This window comes from Thunnus maccoyii, chromosome 19, assembly GCF_910596095.1.
Source record: "Thunnus maccoyii chromosome 19, fThuMac1.1, whole genome shotgun sequence".
Taxonomy (NCBI): Eukaryota; Metazoa; Chordata; class Actinopteri; order Scombriformes; family Scombridae; genus Thunnus; species Thunnus maccoyii.
Window position 1 is genome coordinate 23,083,959 of NC_056551.1, and position 25,654 is coordinate 23,109,612.

The following is a 25,654-nucleotide window of genomic DNA, read 5'->3' on the forward strand; positions in this document are numbered from 1 at the left end:
TCCTTACCCCGCCACCCCCAAAATACCCGCCTAAAAAAAAAGCTGCATTTATTGGTGTGGCAACAGAAAATGAATCTATTGTGATAATCCAATAAAGGTTTCGGTCATTTTTAAATCAAAAACCCAAAACATTTCCTGGTTCCAGCTCCACAGATGTTTTTCTTTGTCAAATATAACAATGACCTGAATATCTTTGGACTGTCAGTCAGACAAAATTTTAAGATTTTTTCACTATTTTAAAATATTTCATATACTAAATGATTAATTGAGAAAATGAGGTTAATTGAATCTTTAGTTGCAGCCCTAAGAAAAACATCAGAAGGTTATTAACAGTGTGTTTCTTTGTTCTGCAGGTATTTCCAGGATCCTCAAAAATTCTTTGAACCATTTGGATGAAAAAGTATTCAGTCTGCTGCATGAAAAAACAAAATCTGTTTCCCAAATTTGTGAGTCACTTTCCTAACCCAAACAGAGACAGTAGTCAGGAAATGACAAATCTCCTTGCACAATTTGTACAATGTGAACCAAAAATTTTTTAAATTTACTATCAGTAATATTGGTATATATTGGTTTTACAGGTTTTTATTGTGCAACAAATGGAATATGTTTTCAACCAGATGGATATAAGAGTCTTTATAGACTCTGGAAATATGTTAAATATACTTAAACATCACTAAAGGACCTTCTGGGTTGTTCAAAGGTCGCTGGGTATGTACAGTATGTTTTCTGTAAATTGGATGCTTAGTAATGTACTGTAACGGTAATACATGAGAGAGGCACAAACTGGCCTTACTCAGATCTTTTAGAGGAGAGTGCAGTTAAGGTGGTATTTATTCAGGAAACAGATGGGGAAATGAGGAACACAAAATTCATGTATCAGCCTTTTAAATGATCTAACACATTAGATAGATGCTTCTGCAGACTGGTTAGGCTGGCTCAGATGAGCGTAATGCAGTCCGATGCGTGCAAGGGTGTGTTTGAGATAACCTGACCTATAAACTTTTCCTAAATCATAATATCATGCAACATGACTTCAGGCTGTAGGTGTGGCTGACTGTCATCCTTTATAATGTCCAACATAAGCAATGGGGAAATAAAGAACATTGTGCAACATTATCCATCTATTACTCCACACTTAATGCCTCATAAATTCTCAGATGCAGTGTCCAAAAGCAGTGCAGCAATAGGAAGGTGATGGCTACGTTTTGGTATGACGCATGCTTCAGTCATAAATCAAGAAATTGAATCATTGCTTCGTTTTTCGAGGTTGGAAATACACAGACTTGCAGACAGGACTAAAACTGTATTTACTATTAAGATACAATAAGTATAAACCAAAAAAAAAAAGTAATATATATCATTTCATTAATACTCATCCCTCTGTTTATCCAGGCTCTGACTGTTAAATCAGTAAGCATAACAGACTCTCCAACATGCACCGACATCCTCTTGAAAATAACCCTGGGGCGGTGTCATGTTTGCTACCAACTAATTTGGTTTGGCTGAATAACAGTTTGACAGTCCATTAACTTAATAGAGCTGAGATATCACAGACTAGGATCAAGTCTGGTTTCTTGTTTCATTCTGTCTCAAAGTGAACTATTCTACACTGTTGAAATTTATGCGTTTTAATCCCAAGGGGGCATATCGCGGTTTTTGTAATTTTCTGTTATTTTCATACTGTTATGATGTTGGATGTTAAAGATGGTCAAAAGTTCCAAAGTTTAAGTGGAATTTATGTAGAAATGCTCAGGTTGTTTCATGGGTTGTTCACATTGTTCACTCGCGTATTTCGGTTTGGAAGCGGGCTCGAACATGTACGGAAGTTTCCATTCTGAGTAAAGAACGAGAAGAAGAAGAGAAATCTTTCTACTAGTGTTTGTTTACGTAGCCTTGGGAACCGCTGGATGTCAGCCGAGACGCAGTTTCTGGAAGCTAGCCAATCAGAACAGAGTGAGCTCATCGGGAGCGGGGGCCTTAAAGAGACAGGAGCTAAAACGGCCTGTTTCAGACAGAGGCTGAACTGAGGGGCTGCATAAAGAGCCAGTATAAGATAAATAAGGAGTTTTTTGAACTGTAAATCATTCAAAGATATTCCACTAGAGCCCCAGAATATAAATATTGACCTGGAAAAGTACATGATACGTCCCCCTTAATTGAAATGCCATGTTTTTTTTTCTCTTGAAAAGGAAATTTGATTCAATTTCAATATTAGATGTGCTATTTCTCCCAACAGTAGTTTTACTGAAATTTAAACAGGCATTTAAAAACAAACCTGCCCCAAGTTTGAACTAGAGCAGCATGTATTGGATGAACCCTCTGCCCTTTTCTACTCCGTTCATTTAAAACCAGTGACCTCTCTCTTGTGCTGGCCATAGAACAGCTAGTGTAATTTGACCTGCTACACCGAACTAAATAGACACCTCACTCGCCCAAACGCCCAAAGCAGGTCAGATGATCCGCCAGTGAAGCGCAACCTTCCAGTGGTATTACTGTAGGGTTAATGAGGGATCTCCGACCTTTTGACTTATGTCTTGCTGCTGCAGAGTTATAGATGGAAAGTCTTCTGAGAACTCAGATGACGGCACCTCTCAGCACCGACTGGCTCAGTTACCGCTCCGTTTCTAGACTTAGCATCGCTGTGCAGTGTTTCAAGGATGCTTACTACTATAGTGCTTCGTGGAATTTTTCTGCAATGTTTTCATGATGCCTGTCTTTACAGAATCTCAGGGTTGTTGCATCTTAGTTCACCCTAGACATCTAAATCAGTCCAATGTTGTGGGCAGTGACAGAGAACATTATCTACAGTCAGGATGAGATTATCCCACGCATAATCCTTTCTTTCATGCACAAGATAAGATAACAGAAAAAGATTAAAATAGGGAGCATACAGTGCAAATTTATAAACAGATTTTGGCTCAAGTGACAATTTGATATAAACTGTCACTGTCATTTATGGTGCATTACAAGTTTGAGATTAGAAGTGTCGGCAGTTGCACCTGCTTTTCACTGTCCCAGTATATGAATAATGACATATTATATTTAAGTGTCATTGAATGTATCTGTTATGCAGGCTGCCCTTCAGAAACCAGCCTATAAAAGAGCTACAGTGTACAGCAAAGTGCTCTGTTTCTGTCTGTATGTTAGTAGTGTGCTACTGTAAAAAATACTCTTTTAATTTCCCATCAGCCTGATTACTTTTCTACGCTAAAGTTAAGACAGTGGGCTTTAATCTAAGTGCATATGTATGAGTTTTTCACACTCATTTATCTTTATGATTTAACTGCTTGTAGAGCTGACTCTGACATGCTGCTTGCCAAGGTACACAATCTGTCCGTGTGTTAATCATTATATTCCTTGTCTTTATATGTTTTACTGCTCTTATATCGCCTCATAATCATAAATCCTTCGCCCCATACTTTCTCATTACTACCTCTCATGTTGGGACGGCAAAGTACAGGAATTGCCAGTTGTGTTAAACTTAATCCCACCATCTCCTGTTTCATTTTTCTTGCATTTCTATTTGCTGCTACAACTGTGTTTCAGTTTGATTATCCTATGGATTTAAGCCTTAATTGTTACACTTCTTCACTATGATATAATAAGTGATATAAAAACTTGGATCAGGCAGGTTGTTATGAAATACGTCTAGGACTGCAGCTAATGATTAATTCATTATCAGTTAATCTGTCAATTATTTCCTGTGTTAATTGTTTTATCTATGAAATGTCAGAAAATAGTGATAAAGTCTGTTATGAAATCCCAGAGTTAATGTTTATGTCTTTTTAAATCTTAGTCTTATTTTGTCCAAACAGCATCCAAAACTCAAAGATATTCCATTTACTATCATGAATGACAAAGGAAAGCATTAAATTATCACAATTCAGAAGCTAAAACCAACAACTGTTCTGGTATATTGCTTAAAAAAACGATTATATTTTCAAAACAGTTGCAGATTCATCGATTAATCGACTACTTGTTGCAGCTCCGCATAGATCAGTGAATATCTTGCAACAAAAATGGCAGATTATTCTTAAGAGAAGACCTTTCTCTGTTCTTCTCACATTCCAGGTTTTATCTTTCAGTTTTTGTAGTGACTGCAGATGTTTGTGCAGTTACTTTACAATCAGGTGGATTAGCCTGAGTACACAGAGCGAGCACCAACACAAACCGAATGGCTTCCTCAGTGGTGGAGTTAGGTGCAAAGTGTATTGTTTCATGTACTGTTGATGCCAGCTCCTGTAAAAAAAACAACAACATAGTAGCAGTAGTTAAGCAAAGCAGTCTTAAAAATACGAAGAAGGGGGTAACAGCTAGTTCATTTTATTTCCTTTATTCCATTTCCTTTCAGTGAGATTTAATTTATTACACAGACTTTACATCCGTTCATCTTCATCTGTCACTCAGCTGGCAGCTGCTGTCAACTGATAGATTCAACCCCATGTTTGCATTACACTTTGAATGATATATTTTATGTACCATTCAAATCATTTACAACATGATCGCACTGACCAAACAACAAATTACTTCCCTAAAAGCAAATCAATAATATTAGTGTGCTGAAAAACACCAGTATGTGTTAAAAAAATAAATAAAAATAAAAATGGCTCCACTAAACTGAAATGTATTTCTCACCACTTCCCTGTGGAGCAGTTTGTTTTGAACAAGCTGGCACACTCCTCTGCTGTGAGTAATGAGTTTGTTCAATGGGGACTAACCATGTGTGACATTTGGCACTTAGCAAACTGCATTAACTTGTGGAACAAAACAACTAGAAAGCTTTGTTGAATTTGCTCTGTTTAGCTTAGCAGGACATATATTTAACCCTTGAAAGATACATTCATGTGGTCTGGTTATGTTTAGCATACAAGGTCTTGCTCCTGGAGAGAGATTTGTTTGTTTAAAAAAAAAAAAAAAAGTCATCAGAATGATAAAACAAAATCGATTTTCAGGAAATCAATGGAGGGTAACAGTAGTTCAGGCAGGCATGGAAGTCACTTTATAGCCACATGTTCCATACACTTTACAACCAATTATCACCATAACCTTTCTCTAACTATGTGTTCCATGTAAACACATATGGTGCTCATTGTTTCTGCATGAAATGTAGGGCTGCAACTAAGGATTATTATCATTATCGGTGCTGATTATTTTCTCAATTAATGATTTGTTAGAGATCATGGTGGTGTCTTATGGTTTTATAAGATCAAGAGTCCAAAATCCAAAGATATTCAGTTTACTGTCATGTATGACACAGAAAAGCCTCAAATCCTCACATTTGAGAGGCATTTTTGCTTAAAGAATTGCTAAAATGATTATTCTATTATCAAAGTAATTACCTGTTTCTGTTGATAGACTAATGGGTGAATTGTTGCAGCTACACCAGAAAATGAATCTCCAACTATTTTTATAATCAATTATTAATTTAAGTCTTTTATCAAACAAAAAAGGCAAACATTCACTAGTTTTAGCCTCTAAAATGTGAGAATTTGCTCTTTTTAAGCTGTTATATCATTGTAAATTGAACATCTTTGAGATTTGGGCTACTGGTCGGACTAAACGAGCAATTTGTGGTCTGGTTTATGATGGTCATTTCACCATTTTTTGACACTTTAGAGACTGAACGATTAATTGGTTAATCTTTATAGCCACCTTTCCAGTCTCCTCCTGTATGAGCATTATAGACTGATGTGAGATCAACACGCATTTGTTTCAGAGCAGAAGCGGAGCCAAACCGCCAAACTCCAATATGTGTTATTGTTGGAATGAACAACGCAGCTATAAGGGAAGTGATTCTTTGTAGGGCTGGTTTCAAAGTGGCAGCTGGCCAACAGCTGAATTATTGTAATTGAAATATCTAACACCCAACTTTTGTAGGATCCAGGGTCTTCGGGGTTCGACTCATACAAGGGGCAGAAAGTCAGACATGCATCAGCTGCTTCGATTTTAACAAATATTTTAAAAAATCTGTTTGTCACAAGTTGCTCAACCACATGGAAGTGCAGTGATAAATCCATTGAGTACCCCTTTAAGATTACACTGGTTTTCTAATGTCCCAAAGTGCCTCAGTGAACATTGTAAACAGTACTGGGGTCGACTTTGGTCACTGATCTTGGTTGTGTTTACTCATTATATCTTAGTGTTTACTGATACTGACTCATAAAGCAGTTCATTGTTATTTCAGTATGCTGATAGAGCATTTTCATTTTACATCACTGAAATTGATGGAAACCAGTAGCTGACTGGAAGTTGGGAAATCACTTTTATCAGTTTAAAAACATATTTTGCTTTGGAAATATGTTATTATGAGTCGTGTGTTTATGTTGCTGATGGTGCATCCAAACTTTTTTAGACTTTTAGAGTATTTTTGGAATAAAAACACACTATAAACTGTATATAAAGATAGACGTAGCGAGGTGTGAAGTCACCCATTGATTTGCACTGGAGCCAGTTTGAAGTCCAGAGTTTCTGCTTATGGTTGGCACCATCTTTTCTGTTTGGAGCCAAGACCTTCCAAATAAGGAGTGTGGGGTGTTGCCTTTCACACTTTGGAAACACGTCCCGCTACCACAGACTGAAGCAAAGCGCTCGGCTCTCTGGGACACTGAGCACTGCACACTTGAGCTAAAGTTAGCTACGTAATCAAAATTTTGCTAACAGGGCAGCTCAGTGTGAGTCCTGGAGCCAGAGAAAACAGCAGATGAGTGAACTGTCAATAAACACGCACGCAGCAGACCTCAAAGTTATGAGAAATTTTCAAATCCTATTAAAAGCTTCCAAAATGACCACCAGGACACTTATTAGAGGGTCCGGATTTAGCGATTAAGACCATAATGATTTGTTGAAAAAAATGATTGATTTAGTATTTCTAGAGAGAAGTCGATGCTTTTTGAATGGGAATCAATTGGAGCCAACATCTAGCGGCTGTTGGTGGCTTTATACTTGAAGGTGCTTCAGCTTCGGCCTCAAGCCGTGGTAGCTACAGCTTGGAATAGACGAGTAAAATTTAATAGCCTAAAGCCGACTACTTGGGATGAGTTGTGCTTGATGCTGGGTTGGCCGATGCTGTGCTCATTATAAGAAAACAATGACACAGCTGGCATATGGTGATGTCAATGCTCATTCAGTGTTTGTCATCTTAAGCTTTTGTTTTGCACTGTTCTGCGGACAGTAATGTAGAGGAAATGGAAAAACACACGGAAACTGGATGATTCAGCTAAGACATTGATTATTCGACTGGAGATTTTTGAACGAAGATTTTACACAATCAGAGTTTAATGGGTATTCTCAATTTAATTCCTAATTTTAAACAGCCAAGTCGATGGTCTCTGTCACCTTTTTACCATTAGTCTTAATCAGACATAACACTTGATTGGCTAATTGGTTTATTCCATGAGTGCCTGTGCCCTAAAGTCAGAGGGCAACAGTCACACATTGCATCAGTGCTTCCATGTGTATCAATATTTGCTTCTGTTTGACAATGTTTAACTCCTTCTCTCCGTGCCATGGTTCTAACCCTATAGTGTGCCCCTAAATAAGCAGCCATTTATTTAAGCAGGCAGCCAGGCAGGGTGATTAGAGGGACATCCAGTGTCAGTGCATGCTTCGTGGCTAAGAGGATTAACACAATCTGGTTAAGACTCTTTTTTACTCAGGACTCTTGTCTTTCCAGGTTCCATCTTTGATTTTTGACTCTCTTCCTCCCCGTCTTTTGCATGTATGCACGTCAGGGTTAAACACTGATGATAGAGCGTTCGAAGTGATACAGGAGGTTAAGTTTGTTAGTACTCAAACAATAATGTCTTTAGGTCGGAATTTCAGTGTAGGTCATTGTTCATCATCGCAAGGAAACAAGGTAAGAGACTCACACAGACATTGCTGACAGGATTCTGTGATGTATTTTTTTTATCTCAGTTTGTATGCAGAGTGATATAGTTTTGTGTTTTAAGTCCTTCTGAATGAACATAACTTACATGTACACTCACCGAGAACTTTATTAGGAACACCTGCGCAATCTAATGCATGTACTAAATCCTCTAAAGTGTTCCTAATGTTTTGTCGTCTTATAATCGAGCACTTCCGTGTTCATAGTAAATAAGATTAAAAAAATTGATATAACAACATGAAACACACTGTATTGGACTCATTTACACTTAGTATTGATGATAAACTTGATAGTTACTTCATTAAAACAATTTTTCGGGTTGGGGGTTAGTGAAATAATATATAAAACATATAACAAATAGCCTAAATCTTAACCCTTCTTACACCAGCACCATATAGTCTACACCCAAAATCTAGTGTAATGTATTTCAAGTGTTTTTAATGTTTTTCTTATGTGTACAGCACCTTGAATTACAACTACTGTATGAAAAATTATGTACAAATAAACTTAAACTTATATAAAAAACAAACATCTTCAAAATTTCCATGTCCATGTCTGATGGTAACCAGGCAACGAGCTCTCTAGCGTTCACACAGTCCAGCCATATACCACTTTTTGACCTAGTCTTGTTTCAGATTTGGTTGTGCTGTGAGAAGAGAGAATTTTATACACCCATTGGGAGTTTATAATGGATCCTGTCTGAGAAGTCCTTGTTTCTAAAAAAAAAAAAAAAAAAAAAAAATTAAATATAATAACTTGTTCTGGTTGCTCAGTAGACTTCTTGTAGAATTTTTCACGGCGGAAATCCCAGATGTACCAAAATGTAATCAACAGTTCCTTGGCCTTAGGCCTATCAGTACACCAGATTTCATGCAATGCATACAGTAGGTCTCTAAGGCCCTTTGCAAAAAGGCAGGAAAACATGACTTACTTGGTGGAAAAAATAATGCATGGTTTAGCTCTTTACATGCTGAAGATAATGAATCTTAACATGGATAATCTTATGAAATTGCTAAAGGAAAGAACCCTTGTATTTTTCCAACTTGAGAGCATGTCAACACAGGAAACTGAATTCCCTTGTGAGAGCACACAAAGTTCAAATAGCCAAAGCCTAAGATTTTCCTCAGCTAATGAAGGGAAAGTGTCAGTATGACGAGAGTAACAAAGTGTTGGGTGACTGGGTGACTGAAATGTGGCGTACCCTGCAGAGAGATTTGATCACACAATTATTTGGATTTGAACCTCAAGACTTTTAAGTGTGCTGTTTTCCTCATGAGTAAACACTAAGATCCTCAGTGCACAGAGCGAGGGAAGAGAGATTCAGGCCAGATTGGAATTTGGGGAGAGTTGAACAAGACAGATGTTGGGTGACAAGGTCGGCCAGAACATAATTTGCTCTACTGCAGTTGACCCTGAGAAAAAGAACGATGAACATGCTCCCTAAACTCAAGGGTTCACTCAGTACACTTCAAAAAGATGTAAGCATTGCGTGAAATGACCGCCAAATTAGATAATCACACCATGTGTTTGTTTCAGGAGTTGTGTAGACTACTAGAAAGGAAAGAGGAAAAAATGTCACTGTTTACAGAGACAGAAACAACAATCCTCTTCTTATACATCTCGTCCCCCGAACAGCAATTGGCCAGCCATAGCTTAGCAACCGTAACCAGGCACAGCAGGCCTGTCAAGCTTTTCTCCACATGCCGAAGCATGTGCACGGGGCTGTAGGGAGAGTGATACTCAGGATCTTTAGTTTTTCCTTGTCATACCTTTTAATACTTTTTAATACTTGGACTAGTTCTTAACTACAATACAAGAATAACACAGTTTCTTTAATTCCATTGCTTGGGACATGCAGCTTTTTAACAAGATGTCATTAACAGTATGTAGCCATCAAGAACATTATTAAGAGCCCTTTAACAAGATTCTTGTTTTTGAAAGAAGTCAGCTGGAAACATTAAAAAGTTAACTGGATAAAGGGTTTTCAATCTGCTAATGACAGGTCGTTTCTACTGTCGCCAGCTAGAAATGAAAAGCTTGTTTTTGTCTACCTTTGTCTGAAATTAAGGACCACTTTTTTCAATAATACTAAGAATTTCGAGTAGCAATTCAGCTACATTTATCATGTACAGCACCTAAGGGGTGGGGCGTAGCAAACAGTCAACCGGCATTTATGTGCATCGTTATTAACTTTTGGTTTTTGTGTTTTCTAAAATATTTAAATCCAAACTGATTTGGACAATCTGACATCTTTCATTCTGTGTGATACAGCAAAGATTATTTATCTCAAATTCTGTGCTCAGACCAGTTCATTAGAGAGAAATGGGAATTCTTTCTGTTGAACGGTAAAGCATAAATGACGACATTCCCTTTTATTCTCGTGCCAAGAATAATTTTGCTGTAAATTCATTTGAACCATTATGTATGTACGGATATGAATGAATCACTGCTAAGTATGTAAAGAAACAATAGACTTCTGATGAAGACTTGGCATCAGGAAGTATTTATGCAGACCGACTTGTAATTTATATTCATTGTTTGACTCATTACTGAGTAATATGGAGAAACACTTTGAACATATTAGAGTGAAAACAACAACTGATGTTGAATTGCCTGGTTGAAACATTTCATTCTGTTAGATGGCAAAATACCAACCGTGATGAAGTGAGATTATGTTGTTGTGTGTAGTTATAAATGCAACATGTGAAGCTGCGGATTTTGGGTTTAAAAGCTACATTTTGTCTTTGTTTTTCAGTGTAGATCAGGGAGTGTTAAGACAACAGTTTGTTTTTCTTCAGCAAAAGAATTTTTTTTTTTTGATGAGTAGCAAACCTAAGTTCAAGAAGGCAAAGTTCTTGTTAGTCTTAATCAAAGTATGATTTGATTATTTCCAATCCTAGTTGGAAAAGGATGTGATGAAGAAACAATGGCAGGGAGGGAGATGAGTGAAAACAAAGGGCAGCAACGACTGGAAAGCTGTACGATGTAATGCCTCTTGATGTATGGGGTCTCTTCCTGTTTTACTGCGAATGTGTACTCATTGTGTCTTAGCAACCAATGAAAAGACACTAATAACAATTTGTTCTCACTTGTAAAAGGTCTCTTTCATCCATCTCAGTGAAATAATTAACAACACTTCCCCACAAATCCTTCAAAGGGAATTAATATCCTGGGGTGTGAATACGTTTTCTAATTCTCTCTTTGTGCAACTGCCTTGGATTTGTTTGTTTTTTTTTTCAAGTGGAAATCATGACTCAACCCTCTTTAGCTTTTGTAATGCAGAACCTTGCTTGTTAGTGAAGTATACCATACAATACCTTAATATGTTGCTAGGAAAAGTAGCAGGAAAAACATTGAAATTAGTGTTTTGAGAGCTTTTATCTTCAGGTGATAAGAGATTTCAACAGTCTTCAGGACACAGCTGCAGGTAGCCAGTAACCCACTTTCTGTTCTATTTATTCAAGTCTATTTATCTCAGTTTTTTTAAGTATGTTTTCCGTGTGTACTGTACTCCATGTATTTATAGTGTATACTTTATGTGTGTCACTGTGTGTGATAGCATGACTTTTGATTGGAGAGCAACCAGGTCACATGTTATGGCATTTTAATATGACAATAAATCCCTTGAAGGTGAACTTATGTGCTTGCGCTTTGTTTTTAAATGCCAAGCTTCATGGTATAGTAGTGTTTAGACCACATACAAGTGTGTGAAAACCACAGAGTTTTTCTTGGCTTGCACTATAAGGGTATTTATTACTTGACCTTGGTGACAATGTCCCAGTGTGCAGCCTGCTTTTTTTTTTTTTTTTTTTTTGCTCTTTCATCATTGCATATGCCTGTGTAGGATACACAACTCTTCCTGCTGCTCCGTCCTTTTGTTTGTCAGTTTGTTTGGGTAGCTGTGCATGCTTGTGTGTGTATATACCGGTATAAAAAGTTTCTCTTCTGTGCGGCTTGACTGTCTCTCCCCGCCTCCAGTGCATGTAGTCTTTGTAGTCTCGGCTGGTAAAGGTCAACAGCAAGAGTAAAGGGTCTGGTGAGTGTTTGCTCTGCTTTCTGCATCATCAGTCTTATCCACAATGTGTTGGAAACATTCCCGCTCCTGTGTGGATGAAAGACTGTTCAACATCGATGCTCTATTGATTCTGAATGCATATAAAACAATGCGTAAAATATTCACCTTGCTTTGGTTCTTGCACTTGTCTGGCTTTATTCCCTTTTTTTTCTCAGTTTAGTTTTTTTTTTATCTTTATCCATTATCCGCCGATCCTTTGATACCAGCTTTTTCTTGCAGAATTCTTGCAGACATATTTGGCCCAAGGTTATCTAAATCAACAGTAAATAAAATGTGTCTTTATAAAAAGAATCATTATTGCTGTGGGTTTTAATTGCCAGGAAATATTAATTGAAGTGGGTGTTTACTTGCGAAAAAAAGTTCTTGTTTAGTTTTTAGCGAGCGGATATTGTGGTTATCATAATATTGTAAACCACAGAGAGTTCAGGATGCGAGAATGCGTAATCAAATGTAGAATCAAAGTGACAGAGTTGTTGCTGGTGTAATAACAAAAAAAACATACTAATATAGTCATCTGTTTGTCACATATTCCATCCTAGTTAAGGTGGGCAGCCGGTAAACACGACCCACTTTGCGTGTTGTGCAGTTCACCTTCTTTGTCTCACCTGTTTGCTGTCTGTTCTCTGCTTTGACAACAGAAGGATTGTTGGTACTGTCCACTGTGTGTGAAGCTGAGGGTGGAACAGAAGATGAAGGAAGGAGGGGCAGGTCAGGTTTGATCTTGCTTTCAGGAGCTCTGCGCGGCTGTCAGCTGCAGGGAGAGAGAGGAATGCTAGGTGAAAGGGCACCGGCGGCTGCCAAAACTGCAACGTGTGTGCTACCCGCTATGCACACAGAAAGCAAACCGTGATTGGCTCGCTGCAGTGCTTTTCTATGTAATCAAACAGGCATTTAAAGGGCTGACACCCACTCTTAAAATCAATGCAGATGTTTTTGGACAAGCAGACATTTGATTTGATTAATATCCTTTTAATAATGGAGCTTAGTGTCAGGCTGTCTTATGAGTCACTTAAACTCACGTAGGCATGGAGCAGGCAGTAACGGTTTACTGATCAACCCATCCATCATTCATAATTTGGCTGATGTTATTGGCTGAGCTCAGCTGACAAAAAAAATCAGATGAAACTCTGGTCAGCTTGGCAGACCTCCATAGTTGTCACAGGCTCAAATTTCTGTTATGGTGCACCAAGTCAAGAGGATGAAGGCAAAAGGTTGCAGGGATTACAAGGCTTATATGGTTGTTTGTTTGTTGCATGTCGGGTTTAAAATTGTCAGATTATATTGTATTCTACCTAACTAGTTATGATAAGTAGACAGTAAGAATTTGTCTAATGGTCTCCTGTGTAAAAATGACTGGAGGCTGGAAAAAACATTTTCTGCCTCACATACATGTCCTCAAGTAGCCTTATTTTTCTTTTCTTTTTTTTTTAATATTGATTGAGTGATACTTCATGTTTGCATAGTGAAAACAAGCATCAGATCAAAACATATACCAGCACACCTCTAAACTTCAGACTTTGACCCAGTGCACAAGCAAGCAAGATACAATCACCGCTTATCTTTCTTCTTTTTATGACTTTGCAGTCATATTCTGTCGATGATTGATGTGGTTTTATCTGCCTGTTAAACAACAACAATAACAAAAAAAATGTTACGTTACGGCCTGCATGAAAACACAGCAGATTACTTCTGATGGTGATGGTGATGAAAGGCAACGGAAGCTGTAATATATTGAGAAATAAAGAACTTCTGTAAAACGACTCTAACTTCCTTTGTGATGTAGAAACCTTAAACATGTTCTGACAGTCACTTTAGTATCAGGTTTTATGCACAATGCACCATCATGGTCTACAGCGCATGGGCGATGAGGTCATAATAACCTGTTCTGAGAAAGTCTGTTTAGAGCCAGCTGCTTCTGGATGATATAGGAGTTTACCGCTGATTGTGTCACAGCATATAAGCTGCTTATAGAAGCATTGTTGGGTTATCATCTGTTTTAAATGACATAACTGCCTATCCATGGCTTATTTCATTGTGATTAATCTGAATATATTTACCTGTAAACACTTGTAGACGGTTGCAACACCTGTTTTTATAAGTTCAAACTTTGTTTAGTTATGATATGGGTGACCTGCCAGGTCTAAGCCAACTGAACCAGCTGTCAAAACTCGTGTTAGCTTGCTAATATATGGCCTGCAATGAAGAGTAAAAGAAGTAATGGGATATAGTTGATACATCTGACCAGACACTTGATCAAATTACTGTTAAATAAAGTTAGGGGTTTTATTTCACTGTCCTAATGTGCAGCAAGCTATGGAAAAGCAATAAAGCATGTACAAAGATACATCCAGAGTAGATATATTTACAGTATATTGCAGTTATATTTAAAATGATCACAGTTCAAGCAGAGACTTCATATTGTAGCACAATTAAAAATGCTGCATGTATGGGTCTATAACTACAGTACAGCTTTAAAGGGAACATATCGTGTTTTTTGTGATTTTCTGTTGTTTTTTTTTGAGATGCAGCTTCCCAAAGCTAACCAATCAGAACAGAGTGGGCTCACTGGGAGGGGGGCCTTAAAGAGACAGGAGCTAAAACGACCTGTTTCACACAGAGGCTGAACTGAGGGGCTGCATAAAGGGTCAATGTAAGATGAATAAGGAAATAAATAAAGGAATAATGAAATAAATACATTTTTTAAGTGTAAATCATGCAAAGATATTGTAGTAGAGCCCCAGAATATGAATATAGACCTGGAAATGAACTCACTTGCAAGAGAATCTCTCAATATTGCGTGAATTTCTCTATTCAAAAAAGCTATTACTCATTTTTAAAAGCTCCAGTTCATTCTTCCCTCCTTCTCTAACATTTTTCTGGTTGATACATTTCTCACAATATTAGCACAAAGAGATGGAAAGTTTCCCTTTTTATTGTATTCTCACCACAGTCTGGGATTATACAATTAAAACAAATGTCTACTGTATTAACATACAGTAGATTTAAACCATCCGTTCTACACGAAATGTGACCATGTACTGTAAATAAGTTGATGCCTGTGTTTAGATGTAGCAGACAGATAATGGCTCTTCCATCCTGCTAATGGCTCTGTTTCTTCTCCTTTCGTCATGTGTGTGTCTAAGTAACATTACTATAGTTCAGACTGAGGAACACTGATGGTAGATATGCACGGTAATATCTCCTCTTACCATTAAAGCGAAGACAAACAATGAACAACACTCTTGCAGAGCTCTGGCATGTCAGGGTCATGAGATCTTACGGCATTTGTTTATGCTTAAGGCAGAGCTGCAAATGATCAATTGCCCCTTGACTAGTTATTGCATGTAGTACTGATGACTAAAGAGGAACTTTGTTGCATAATTCTGCATTGTCATGATAAGGGGAAATCTTTAGAGACAGTTTTACTTTCATTTGTTTGTACTACATGTTCTGAGTCTTAATGTGTTTTTTTTCTTGTAGCTTCCAGTAATCACGTCACTCTTGTGTTATAGATAGGTGAAGGCACCCTGCAAAGCATTGTCCTTAATAGTATTGGGATCATGAATCATCCCGTTGAGAAGCAGGGGGGTATTTCCTTCCACACAATGCTCTGAGCCATGTATATCTTTGTATTCTCAGGGAGTGCCTCTTCCTCACCGCTTGGCATTGTTATGCGGTGTGAGCTTCATGCAAGGTCATTATCTCTTGAGAATACAATGGGCTGGTGTAATGTGATGTGCTGTGTCATTGAGTATATTTATTATGGATTTCAAACTTGCCGTATTCTTGATGTAGCATGTAGTTGCATATTTTATATTTGCTTTTGTGAATATATTTTTGCTATTTTTCCCTCTCTGACATTGAGTTATACTGAAGCCAAAGCTCTGAGCACAGTCATGGGGGCTAGAGCTTATTGCTTAGACAGTCCTTTAAACAAACATGTTTCTCATTTAGAACCTGCAGCAGACATGGGTGTGGAAGCCTCACAAATCATGGACTGAGTAACTGATCCATAAACTACATGTTGTGCTAAACTATGAGCTGAACATTATTATTTTGAGACCAGCCTGGGAATCCCCCTCCTATTTGAGAGGTTTAGTCTTGCCCTTAGGGCTGCCTGAGGTTTTCAGATTTTCTACTTTTTTTTTCTCATAGTACTAATCTGTACATTATGCCCCCTTCTGGGGAATTTACTCCCATGTTTATCTTGTATTAATAACCTGTGAGAAAGTGTGTCATTTCCTCAAATTCTATAATGATGAAGGCCAAAAGTATATGGACAAGACACTTGCTTTAACATTAAAGGTGTAATATGTGAGAATCAATAATTCCTTCTCATAAATGACAACAGTGGCCGTTAACTGAGCTGCAGACGGCGTTCTGTTGCTTGTGCTCGCAAGCGCTAACATTAGCCGGCTAAAACCACAATATCACAATATATTTCACATGCTTTGCAGTAATGTTAGCTTACCTGACTCTGTGTTGTGGTGGTTGCCGGTCGCTGACGTTAGTGGACTCCATTTCTAAACTAACGTTAGCTAGTTTTGCACCCTGTTAGTGCTGGAGAGAAGCCAGCCACTCGGGAGCGCGCATAAACGTCACATCCTTTGAATTTTCACGGAAAAACATTAGCCTGGTAAAACCACAATATCACAATATATTTCACATGCTTTGCAGTAATGTTAGCTTACCTGACTCTGTGTTGTGGTAGGTGCCAGTCGTTGACGTTAGCGGACTCCATCTCTAAGCTAACGTTAGCTAGAATTGCACCCTGTTATTGCCGGAGAAAAGCAAGCCACTCGGGAGTGCGCATAAACATCACATCCTTTTGAATTTTCACAGAAAAACCAGCCCGAGTCCCTCACATAGAAATCAGTCCACAGGCTGTTATAGACAACAGAGAAAGTTGGGGAAGGTCTCATTTTTTAAGTTATGTTACAATCTGTTCATTTACTGGCAATAGAAAGTGATTAATACATGTAAATTGCCTCACAATTCTTACATATAGCACCTTTGATGTAAAAAATACTTAATATTACTAAATACAAAACTTATTATTTAATTGATAATTGATAATTAGTCTTAAATATAGACTCAAGTCAGAAACTTGATTGAAGTCCACCTCAGTTGTCAAGTGAAGTAGGAGACATCTTGTGTCTAGTAGTTGAAATTAACCATATTTTCATATTCATATATCATAGATTTTCCAATAAGGGAGAAGGAGTAGATGTGATTTTTAACTAGGTAATTGAAACTTTTTTGTTTTTTGTAAAAAGATACTAGACAAATTATTATTCAGAGCACCTTAAAAATCTAGGAACGTAGCTTACCTTGGTGTATTCATTAGCTTCATTCAAATCTCCTCAATCTGCAGTCTGTAACACATACACAAGGTCCTAACAAGCTGAAATGATGCTTTTTTCTTCTTTGAATGAAACAAAGTAAGAAGAAAAACTATTTATATTTGGATCTCATCTGTGTACTGTATGGTTTTACAAAAATAACCTTAAACTTATTTCTCTAATGATACCTCTTTTTTTTCTGTCTTTCATGTATCTAGTTGGACAACATCCTCTATCCTCCCTCCACAACCCTCAGGAAGTCCAGTAACCCAGAGTTAACTTACGGATTAAGTCCTGCTCTCAAATTTAAGCGACATCTCAGCGAGGATGGAAAACACGTTCGAAGACGGAGCCTAGGGGGTGGTCTCACAGGTAATAGTTTTTATGTATGGTCTTTGTATTTTAAAGTTGTGGATGTATTCGGGCTGGTTTAGACTACTAGACAGACATTAGTTATAAGCAAGCTTTGTATATTACTGTGGGCTTTGGAAGGTTTCTACCAGGTTTCATTGATCCATATTTTCTTCATTCTCCATGCAATGATAAATGATAGCCTTAAAATATGGCTATAATATCACAGTTAACCACGGTTCAACATTTTTACGCTTTTTAATAACTCATATGCTTCATTTCATTAAACTTGGATCCTTATGACTTATGTGTTAGTCTACTATTTAAGGTGAGAACCTCCATAAAACAGGCTGATTTGTCTTTATTGTTACTCATCTTACTGTATGTAACCAATATGTCATATCTCCCTCCTCACACTCACCTTCACACATTGTCCCCAAGGTTTCACACACACAGGTTGAAGATTTATTTATAGTGGCACCCCAGAGGGAGAAAAACGATTTATGTTAATCCTTTTTCAAAGCGGGCTATGACATTAATCGGCATAAACCAATGACCATCTATCATGGATGCTCCTTAATGGGCTATTAATACCCCTTAATATGTTTGAAGGGTAAGGGCCTCTTACCTTGAGTGATATCCAAGCATGGAGATATCTTTGCTTTTATTTTTCCCTGGTTTTTAGATCTTGCAGAGACTTATGCCACCTTCCCAGCGCAAATTGATGTGAGTGGAATTTCATTTTAGGAGTTCAAAGCATTCAAAAATGACTTGGAAAATGTATTTTCAGAAGCTTGGGAAAATCCACAGACCCTGCTGTGAGCAATTTTCACTATTTCCTACCAATGTGGGGAAAATAATTACAAGGCCATACTTTGAAGTAAAAACTCCATATCAAATGACTTTTTTTCAGTTGCAGCAAGTAGCGATAAACAGTGGCCATCTTTCACTTAAACCTGTTTCTAAAAAGAGGACTGCTCAAGGACTGCGACAATGACAGTGTCACACTTGGCAGGACACCATTCAAAATTGCATCAGAGATAAATTTAATGAAGCCAAAAGGATTATATCATCATCTGCAAACAGCAGCTATGTGACCCCAGTGTCATCAAACTGGATGCCCTCTAGACCTGGAATGCATCATAGTATCATTTCAAGATTATTTAGATTTTTTCCATTCATTGTTTGCCCTGAAAACAAATTCCAAACATGAAACTATTTTCTGCCAAATACGGGAACAGCTTTGATTATTTCACACGAGAGATTTCTCATTGTTTCATACTGTTTTGTCTTTGTTCCTCTCACCGGTTTTAAGGAGGGCAGGACACAGTTGGAAGAATGAGAGATGAGAATATATGTATGTTTTGGTGAGAATTGTGGAGTTCGAGCACAGAAGTCGTGGTGGTGTTTGTCTCTTTCAATCAATTCTGATCAAACCACAACCCCACAGTCCTGAAGAAGCAGATTAGCCTCAGGGTTAAACTCTTAATAGATAATAATAATGATTCCTTTCCCAAAACTTTAACTTTGATTGTTGTGTATTTAGTCATTAATATTTAATGTTGCAGAAAAGCACTTTAATACATAAAGAACCAAGTTTACAGGGGCTTTAGGCAGGAAATGCATAATCCAATCGTTTGCAGGTAATTCCCTCAGCAGCTCTTGTTATTGTTGATCTATACCTGCGTTAGCTCATGCCCCATCTATGCTCATTTATAGTCTCCTCAGCTATTCACTGTGGCCGACACACAAATGGCTTAAGTATGAGCTATGGTTGAAATGTGGTTGAAAATGCTCATTAGGTTTTGAATTTTTTACAGCCGTGCTTAGTCTCCGGAACAAAGGAGGAATGCATGAGCTAACACGCTAACTACTGACTCGGTTTACTGTCAGTAAGGCTGCATTTTGTGTGCACTCCCAATAGAAAACATACTGCGTTCCTGTTATGGAGAACGTGTAAAGCCAGCAGAGTGTTATCCCCCTTGAAATTGTCAAAATCACTGTGCAAGGATTTATGATTTAAGTTAGTAGGTAGGTAGAAAAAATCCTGCAGCCTGGACTCGGGGAATAGAAACTACCTGACCAGATTTTGTATTTCCAGTCGGAATTACTTTGTGATTTTCTGAGGGACTCAAGAACATACTGCACATCCAATTTATATGCAGATTCCACTAACAAGGGATCTCCAACGGCTGGATAAATCGGGTAAGAGAAGAATCATGTTGACATGGAAAAAAAAAAAAAGTTTGAGATGTAGTGGTTTCAATTTGCCTCTGAATAGAGGAGCGGGGTTCCAGCTCACATGAGCATATATATAGTACATCCCTCCCCTTGGACAATTACGGCTCCTCTATGTGACTGTGACCTTGTTTGCTTCCATTCAGAAAATTATAAGACCTCAGACTGACTGTCTGTCTGTTTTTAGGGCTTTGAATTGTTTATTTTTTCTTCTGAGGTGTATATATAGGCTACAGTATATGGAGGACTTTCACCTGACTGATTAAAATGCTGACCTTTTCAAAGTCGATGAAAGTTGCAGCTTTGAATGAATGCATTACCCTTTTAATAATTGGCCTACATAAAAAAAAGATGAATGAACACAAACATTAACCTGGAGTGGGTCGACTTCCGTTGACTTGATTGTGCCATTAAAGCGAGATGATTGATTTTAATTCGAGGTGGGATTTGATAGAGGGTGCTGATTTTAACATAACTTAATTTGTTGTCACAGTGTAGCTAGTTTGTGCTCGCAGCTAGCACTGTACCTAAGGGCACATGTGTTTTTGAAAGACCATCAAATGGTTTAGACTTTCTTTAATGTTATAAATAAGGCAGTGTTTTTTTTTTATCAGACATAAACAGACAAATGCCTCTAAATTCATTCATATAAGTAACCCCAGGCTTTTTAAAATTCTTGTGGTTAGGACATCAAGAGCTATTTCTTATAAATTGTGGCTAAAAAAACTCCACTAGCAGCAACTACAGTAGCTTTGAGGGCTAATACAATCCAATCTTTATGCTGCAATGAAAAAGCTGTTAATAAAATTAATGCATGACCGCTGTGTTTTCAATCTCCCTTAGGAATGAAGAGTTTCTCTCTGTGAAGGGATGAAAAACAAGCCTTGTTTACCCTTTAGCCTTTAGCCTTTAGCCTGCGGTAGCATAGATGACATTGCCTCGGATACAGTGTATGAAACCCAGCAGAGCAATAACAGTATGTGTAGAGATTTTTTGATTTATTCGTTTATATTTCACATCATAATTCCTGAAGCAGCAGTGTGCTTGAAACAGAGGCATCCGGACAACGTTGGGAACGGAGCGGCCTGACCTTGCAAATACCTGCACTGAATGTAAAAAAAACAGACATTACTCCTCTACCCACCTCTTCTAAAAGTGTTGACTAGTGCCTGACGAGAGATTTCCTTTATGCCGGGATGTGATGGACTCTAGTGAGGATAACATTTGCCAGTAAGGAAGGAAGGACCACAGTTTTCCCTCCTTATCCTGTTTGGTCTCCCTTAAATTCTCTTGGTCTTACTGCATTGATCACAGTTTAAAAGTGAGGACTACTGTAATTCTTTTTAGATTCTTTTTTTTGTGATTCATAGTATTTTTTGTAATGTGTAACATTTGTTGAGGATGGAAAAAGAATACAAGACCTATGACTAAATGAATAAACTCACCAGTCACGATATTGACTCAAAATAAAGCCAGAAAAGCCAAAATGAGCCGTACAATAGGTAGAGTATTACCGTGTAGTTTCATAAACACCACCGAGGCGAGGAAATCAGTTGATAGCTGTACTGTGAAGGCTAGAGAGCTTTTTTCCCTCCATGAGTATATCTTTATCATCTGACAACAATAATAGTAGACATGATATCCTCTGTGGGCGGTTCGCTATCTCAGGCAAGTGTCTGCAAATTGACTTGTATAGAAGCGAAATAAATTAAAAATCAGTGAGTGTCTAGATGTCAGGAACAGTAATTAAGTGGTCTAAAACACTTTGAAAAACGTTCAATAGTAATATGAAGTGCACATATTTTATAGTAGATGGGCTTGAATTGCACATTACACCATAATAAATTAATATTTATAATGAATAATAGAAAATGCTTGTAATGTAAGTGGTAATTCATTCTTCAGGAACATGTTTTCAGCCACATTAACAACACATTAGAACAAAAATATTTAATATTTAAAGTCTGTGGTTAGATTCAGGTTGCAGACCTTTGATGCACCTCTCTCTACCCGTGTTTCCTGTCTTTCTACACTTTCAACTTTCAAATAAAGGCCAGAAAAAATAATATTTAAAAAAAACAGAAACTGAAAGAGTCTAACATCTTTCTTTCTTCAGGATGTTTTTGAACTAAGCCTTTAAACAGGTTTAAACTTTTAATTCATGGGAAGAGAGAGATAGGAAATCACATCCAATAAGGGTTGCGGTTCATGTCCAGCACCTTAAACCTCCATTAACTACTGTCCATTTTATTCTAAAGGTTCATGCTATACAGTATGAACTGAATATATTCTCTATGTGTTATGAACACAGTCTACTTAACTTTGTTCCATCTCTGTGCCAACATTGTTAATCCTCCTCTCTGTCTGCTCAAGTGTTTACTTGAACAGGAAATGGAAATGTATACATGTGGATAAAAGATGGCCCCACTTCTATGAAAGATTTCAACTCATGAAGTGCCAGTGAAACAATAAGATCTGATAATTCAGATACTGAGGCTGCATCTGTTCTGTTTTAATCTTTTATCTTGCCTTGTTGTGCTGAGGTTTGAGGATAAAGGAGGGTTGATTAAAGTGGATGAATGATAGAAGGAGCACTTGGTGCCATCTAGCTGTCAGCCCTGGGAGCTGAATGTGGACATTTTTTTCAGTTTTGCAAAGAACATTGTTTTACAGTATCTCTGACACTAAACTTGGTGCATTCGTTCACTGTACACGTACTCTCGTCTCAGTTTGAGGTGTGCTGGTGTTGTGGTTATGTAATGTTGGGATTGTCAGTGATCTCTTAATGGGATTTTCCCCCTTCTGGCCCTAATTTAACCCTTTGACATCCTGCTCGCCCGCACAGGGTCAAGGACTTCAGCTTTACACAGCTAACAAGAGATCACAGCTAGGATTTTTATGTTACCGCTGTGCCATGTGACCTGTACTGTGGACAGTTGACAGCAGTTCAAAGTATAGCAAAGCATGTTAACAACCTCAATCTTGTTGTTGCTCTGCAGGAAAGTACCTTCTGCTGCCCACACATCCCCAGCAGACACAGACAGCATGCCAGCCGTCATCTGAGATCTCTAACCTGCTTCGTATGTGTTCCCGGAACCTTGGAAAGTCGGACCCCTCCCTGACTTCCAGCCTGGTGAGTACTTCCTGAATCGTGACCCTAGTACAGTATTCTGCATCCTGATCCAGTCAGAATGATCCCATTACCTCATCTTTTGCACCTGCAGATTAATGGGTGGAACAGAGTTTGGTCAAAACAAAAGCTGCTCTGGTGTGAATTTCCCTGAAGCAGTTATGTGAAGCAGTAGGGGCTTTTCTTAAAAGATTCATTTGCATAAATATCAGTCAAAAGTTTTGACACACCTTCCCATTCTCTTGAAATATGTCCAAACTTTTGACTGTTACTGTATCATTGCAATATCTGAGGAAATATTCAAAACATTTTCCTGAAATAGGTATACATGGTTGGCACATTTAAACTAATGTGACAGTAGTGGATTGAGTGGTGGAAACTTTAAAAACAAGGTTTAAACTTAAAAACGCATACCCACAACAATAGATACATATGTGTTGTCTTTTCAGCAGATATCCTTGTAAAACCAAACCCTGCTTAAATCCTACTTAAAGTTTTTGCAGAGAAATTAAGTAGTGTAAAATGTTTTAATTAATGCATAAACTTTATGGACCTAAAATTAGTATTTTGTTGCATTGAAAAATGTATGCAGTAATGCACCAAACTGTATTTATAAAGCATAAAGCAAATTGATGAAAGAATTCAAATTTGCTATTTGAATCAAAGGAATGCTGCGTTAAATGCTTATGATACAAACACCCACGATTGAGATGAAATAAAAGTCTAAACATGGCAAAAACACATTTTAAAAAGTGCTAAATGAATTATGAACAGAATGATGTCATGACAGACAGAGGTGACCTTCAGCGTGGTCTTACTCCGCTCTTTCAGATGACACTGATAGAAACTCCGATGGGCCGTATCGTGATCGCGTCTCAGTGTGAGATGCAATCAAAAGCAACAGCTAATCCAATGCCGTTCAGCTATGAGTCATTCCCAGCGTGTGCTCGGTATCTGTTAGAGAAAAGGTTAATCTAATATAAAGCGTGTGTCGCTTGTGTTTGTATGTGCACATTTAAGTGTGTGTGTGTGTGTGTGTGTGTGTGTGTGCTTTTAGAGTAACGGTATATTTCCGTAACTGACACTTACACCATTAGTGATCTGAGTGGGTCGACCCAGAAAAAGGTGCTGTAACCTGAACTAGAAGGGTCTAACTGTTTCTCAGATGGCTCATGACATCATGCTGACCCTCTTTACACAATAACATAATGCTGCTATTAAAGTATGTGATCCTGATGACTAATTTTGAGACATAGATGCCAGGGAGAAAAAAAAGCAGACATAGCGTCACATTTATTTGTGAACTTGGATAACACAGCCTTAATGACTTGAGTTATAATTTGAGGCACACCAGGTGATTGCAACGCTTCACTATGTGGATGTAATGAAGTTAAGTCTAGGTGTAATGTAGTACAAAATATCTTAATTATTTCCCTACACTGGGGGGCGCTAGTGCATCATCACTATTTGCAACTAAAACACATGTATCCTTGTAAAAGCCACAAATTAATCCCTTTGGTTATTGTGCCCTGCAGAGAGAGTGAGAATACATGATGTCTTATAAAATAGACGTTCTCCAGTGGATGTGTTGATTCAATTTAAAATGAGGACTTAAATTGAATCAAGGATACTTTATGTTTTTATTTGAACTGACCCTAATAGGCTTTTATTTTACATGCAAACCATCAGAGGAAGGTTAGAGCGTGAGATCAGTTGCACAGCAGCTCGTGTTTAGCTGGTAGGGATCCAGTGTCTTGCTCAAGGACACTTTAAGCAGGGGAGATGCTTGTGGCTATGGAAGCTCTTTAGCTTCATGCAATTCCTCCATGCACCCAGGGATGAATAAACTGTGATATAAAGAACTCAGCTTTATCTGTCTAGACAAATTTGCATAGATCTACTAACACATGTATCAGGTCACATTTAGCTAAAGGGGTATTTTATATAAAAGGGCACCTGTGGCTCTCTGATCCCACAGTCAAAAGTTAAAGTCAGAGAGAGAGGACTCACTCTCACTTTCCAGGTGAGGCTGTGAGGTCCCGGGTTCTGACAGATCATACTTTTTTTTCTTTACAATATATATGTTTTTAGGGGATTTTAGGCCTTTACTGTAACAACAATAGAGACAGGAAACAAGGAGAGAGAGAGATGAGAATGACATTCAATAAAAGGTCTGCTGCTGGAATCTGACCATGGTTATTTGGCATGCATCTTAACGAGTAGGCTACTGGGGCAAGCCTATACTTCAACAGACTGCAGATAGGAGAATAGATAGATAGTTAAAGTTGGGCCCGTCGCTGAGGCTCATTGCTTACCCCTAACAACCTACACCATATGGCCCCTGTCCACTTCCCAAATGAATTTTTACATAAAAAGAAATAAAAAAAGAGCCTGAGTAGCAGCAATTGATGCATCCACTGTGATGCGTGAAAGTTCACCTTAAGTACTGAGGAACATTTTCACTGACCGCTGTTGATTGATGCACCATGCACATAAGGCACAGCTGGTCCTGAATAAAGGGCGAGTCCAGACTCTAGTGGTTTATCTGCACCCAAAGTTTTTGTGATGGTATTGTGGAAGTCTTTTGTGCAAAACTGTCACTAAGTCTAACTGTAATGCTGTGGTTTTACTGC

At 38.0% G+C, this 25,654-nt stretch overlaps 1 protein-coding gene and 1 long non-coding RNA gene across 4 annotated transcripts in view; one reads left to right on the plus strand and one right to left on the minus strand.

Annotated features, from left to right (window-relative positions):
* Window positions 1-25,654, plus strand: part of mast4 (microtubule associated serine/threonine kinase family member 4) — a 104,364-nt gene that overhangs the window by 1,367 nt on the left and 77,343 nt on the right. For all 3 annotated transcript variants that reach the window (XM_042394450.1, XM_042394451.1, XM_042394452.1), the window contains exons 2-3: window positions 17,521-17,674; window positions 22,891-23,024. In XM_042394450.1, coding sequence (XP_042250384.1) covers window positions 17,521-17,674; window positions 22,891-23,024 — 288 coding nt within the window. The remainder of the gene's footprint in view (window positions 1-17,520; window positions 17,675-22,890; window positions 23,025-25,654) is intronic.
* Window positions 8,613-16,864, minus strand: LOC121885223. Its single transcript, XR_006092504.1, has 6 exons — window positions 16,652-16,864; window positions 16,432-16,565; window positions 12,980-13,580; window positions 12,566-12,711; window positions 12,066-12,211; window positions 8,613-11,987 (listed from the first exon to the last, which is right to left on the minus strand). It is a non-coding gene; the product is annotated as an uncharacterized LOC121885223 (long non-coding RNA).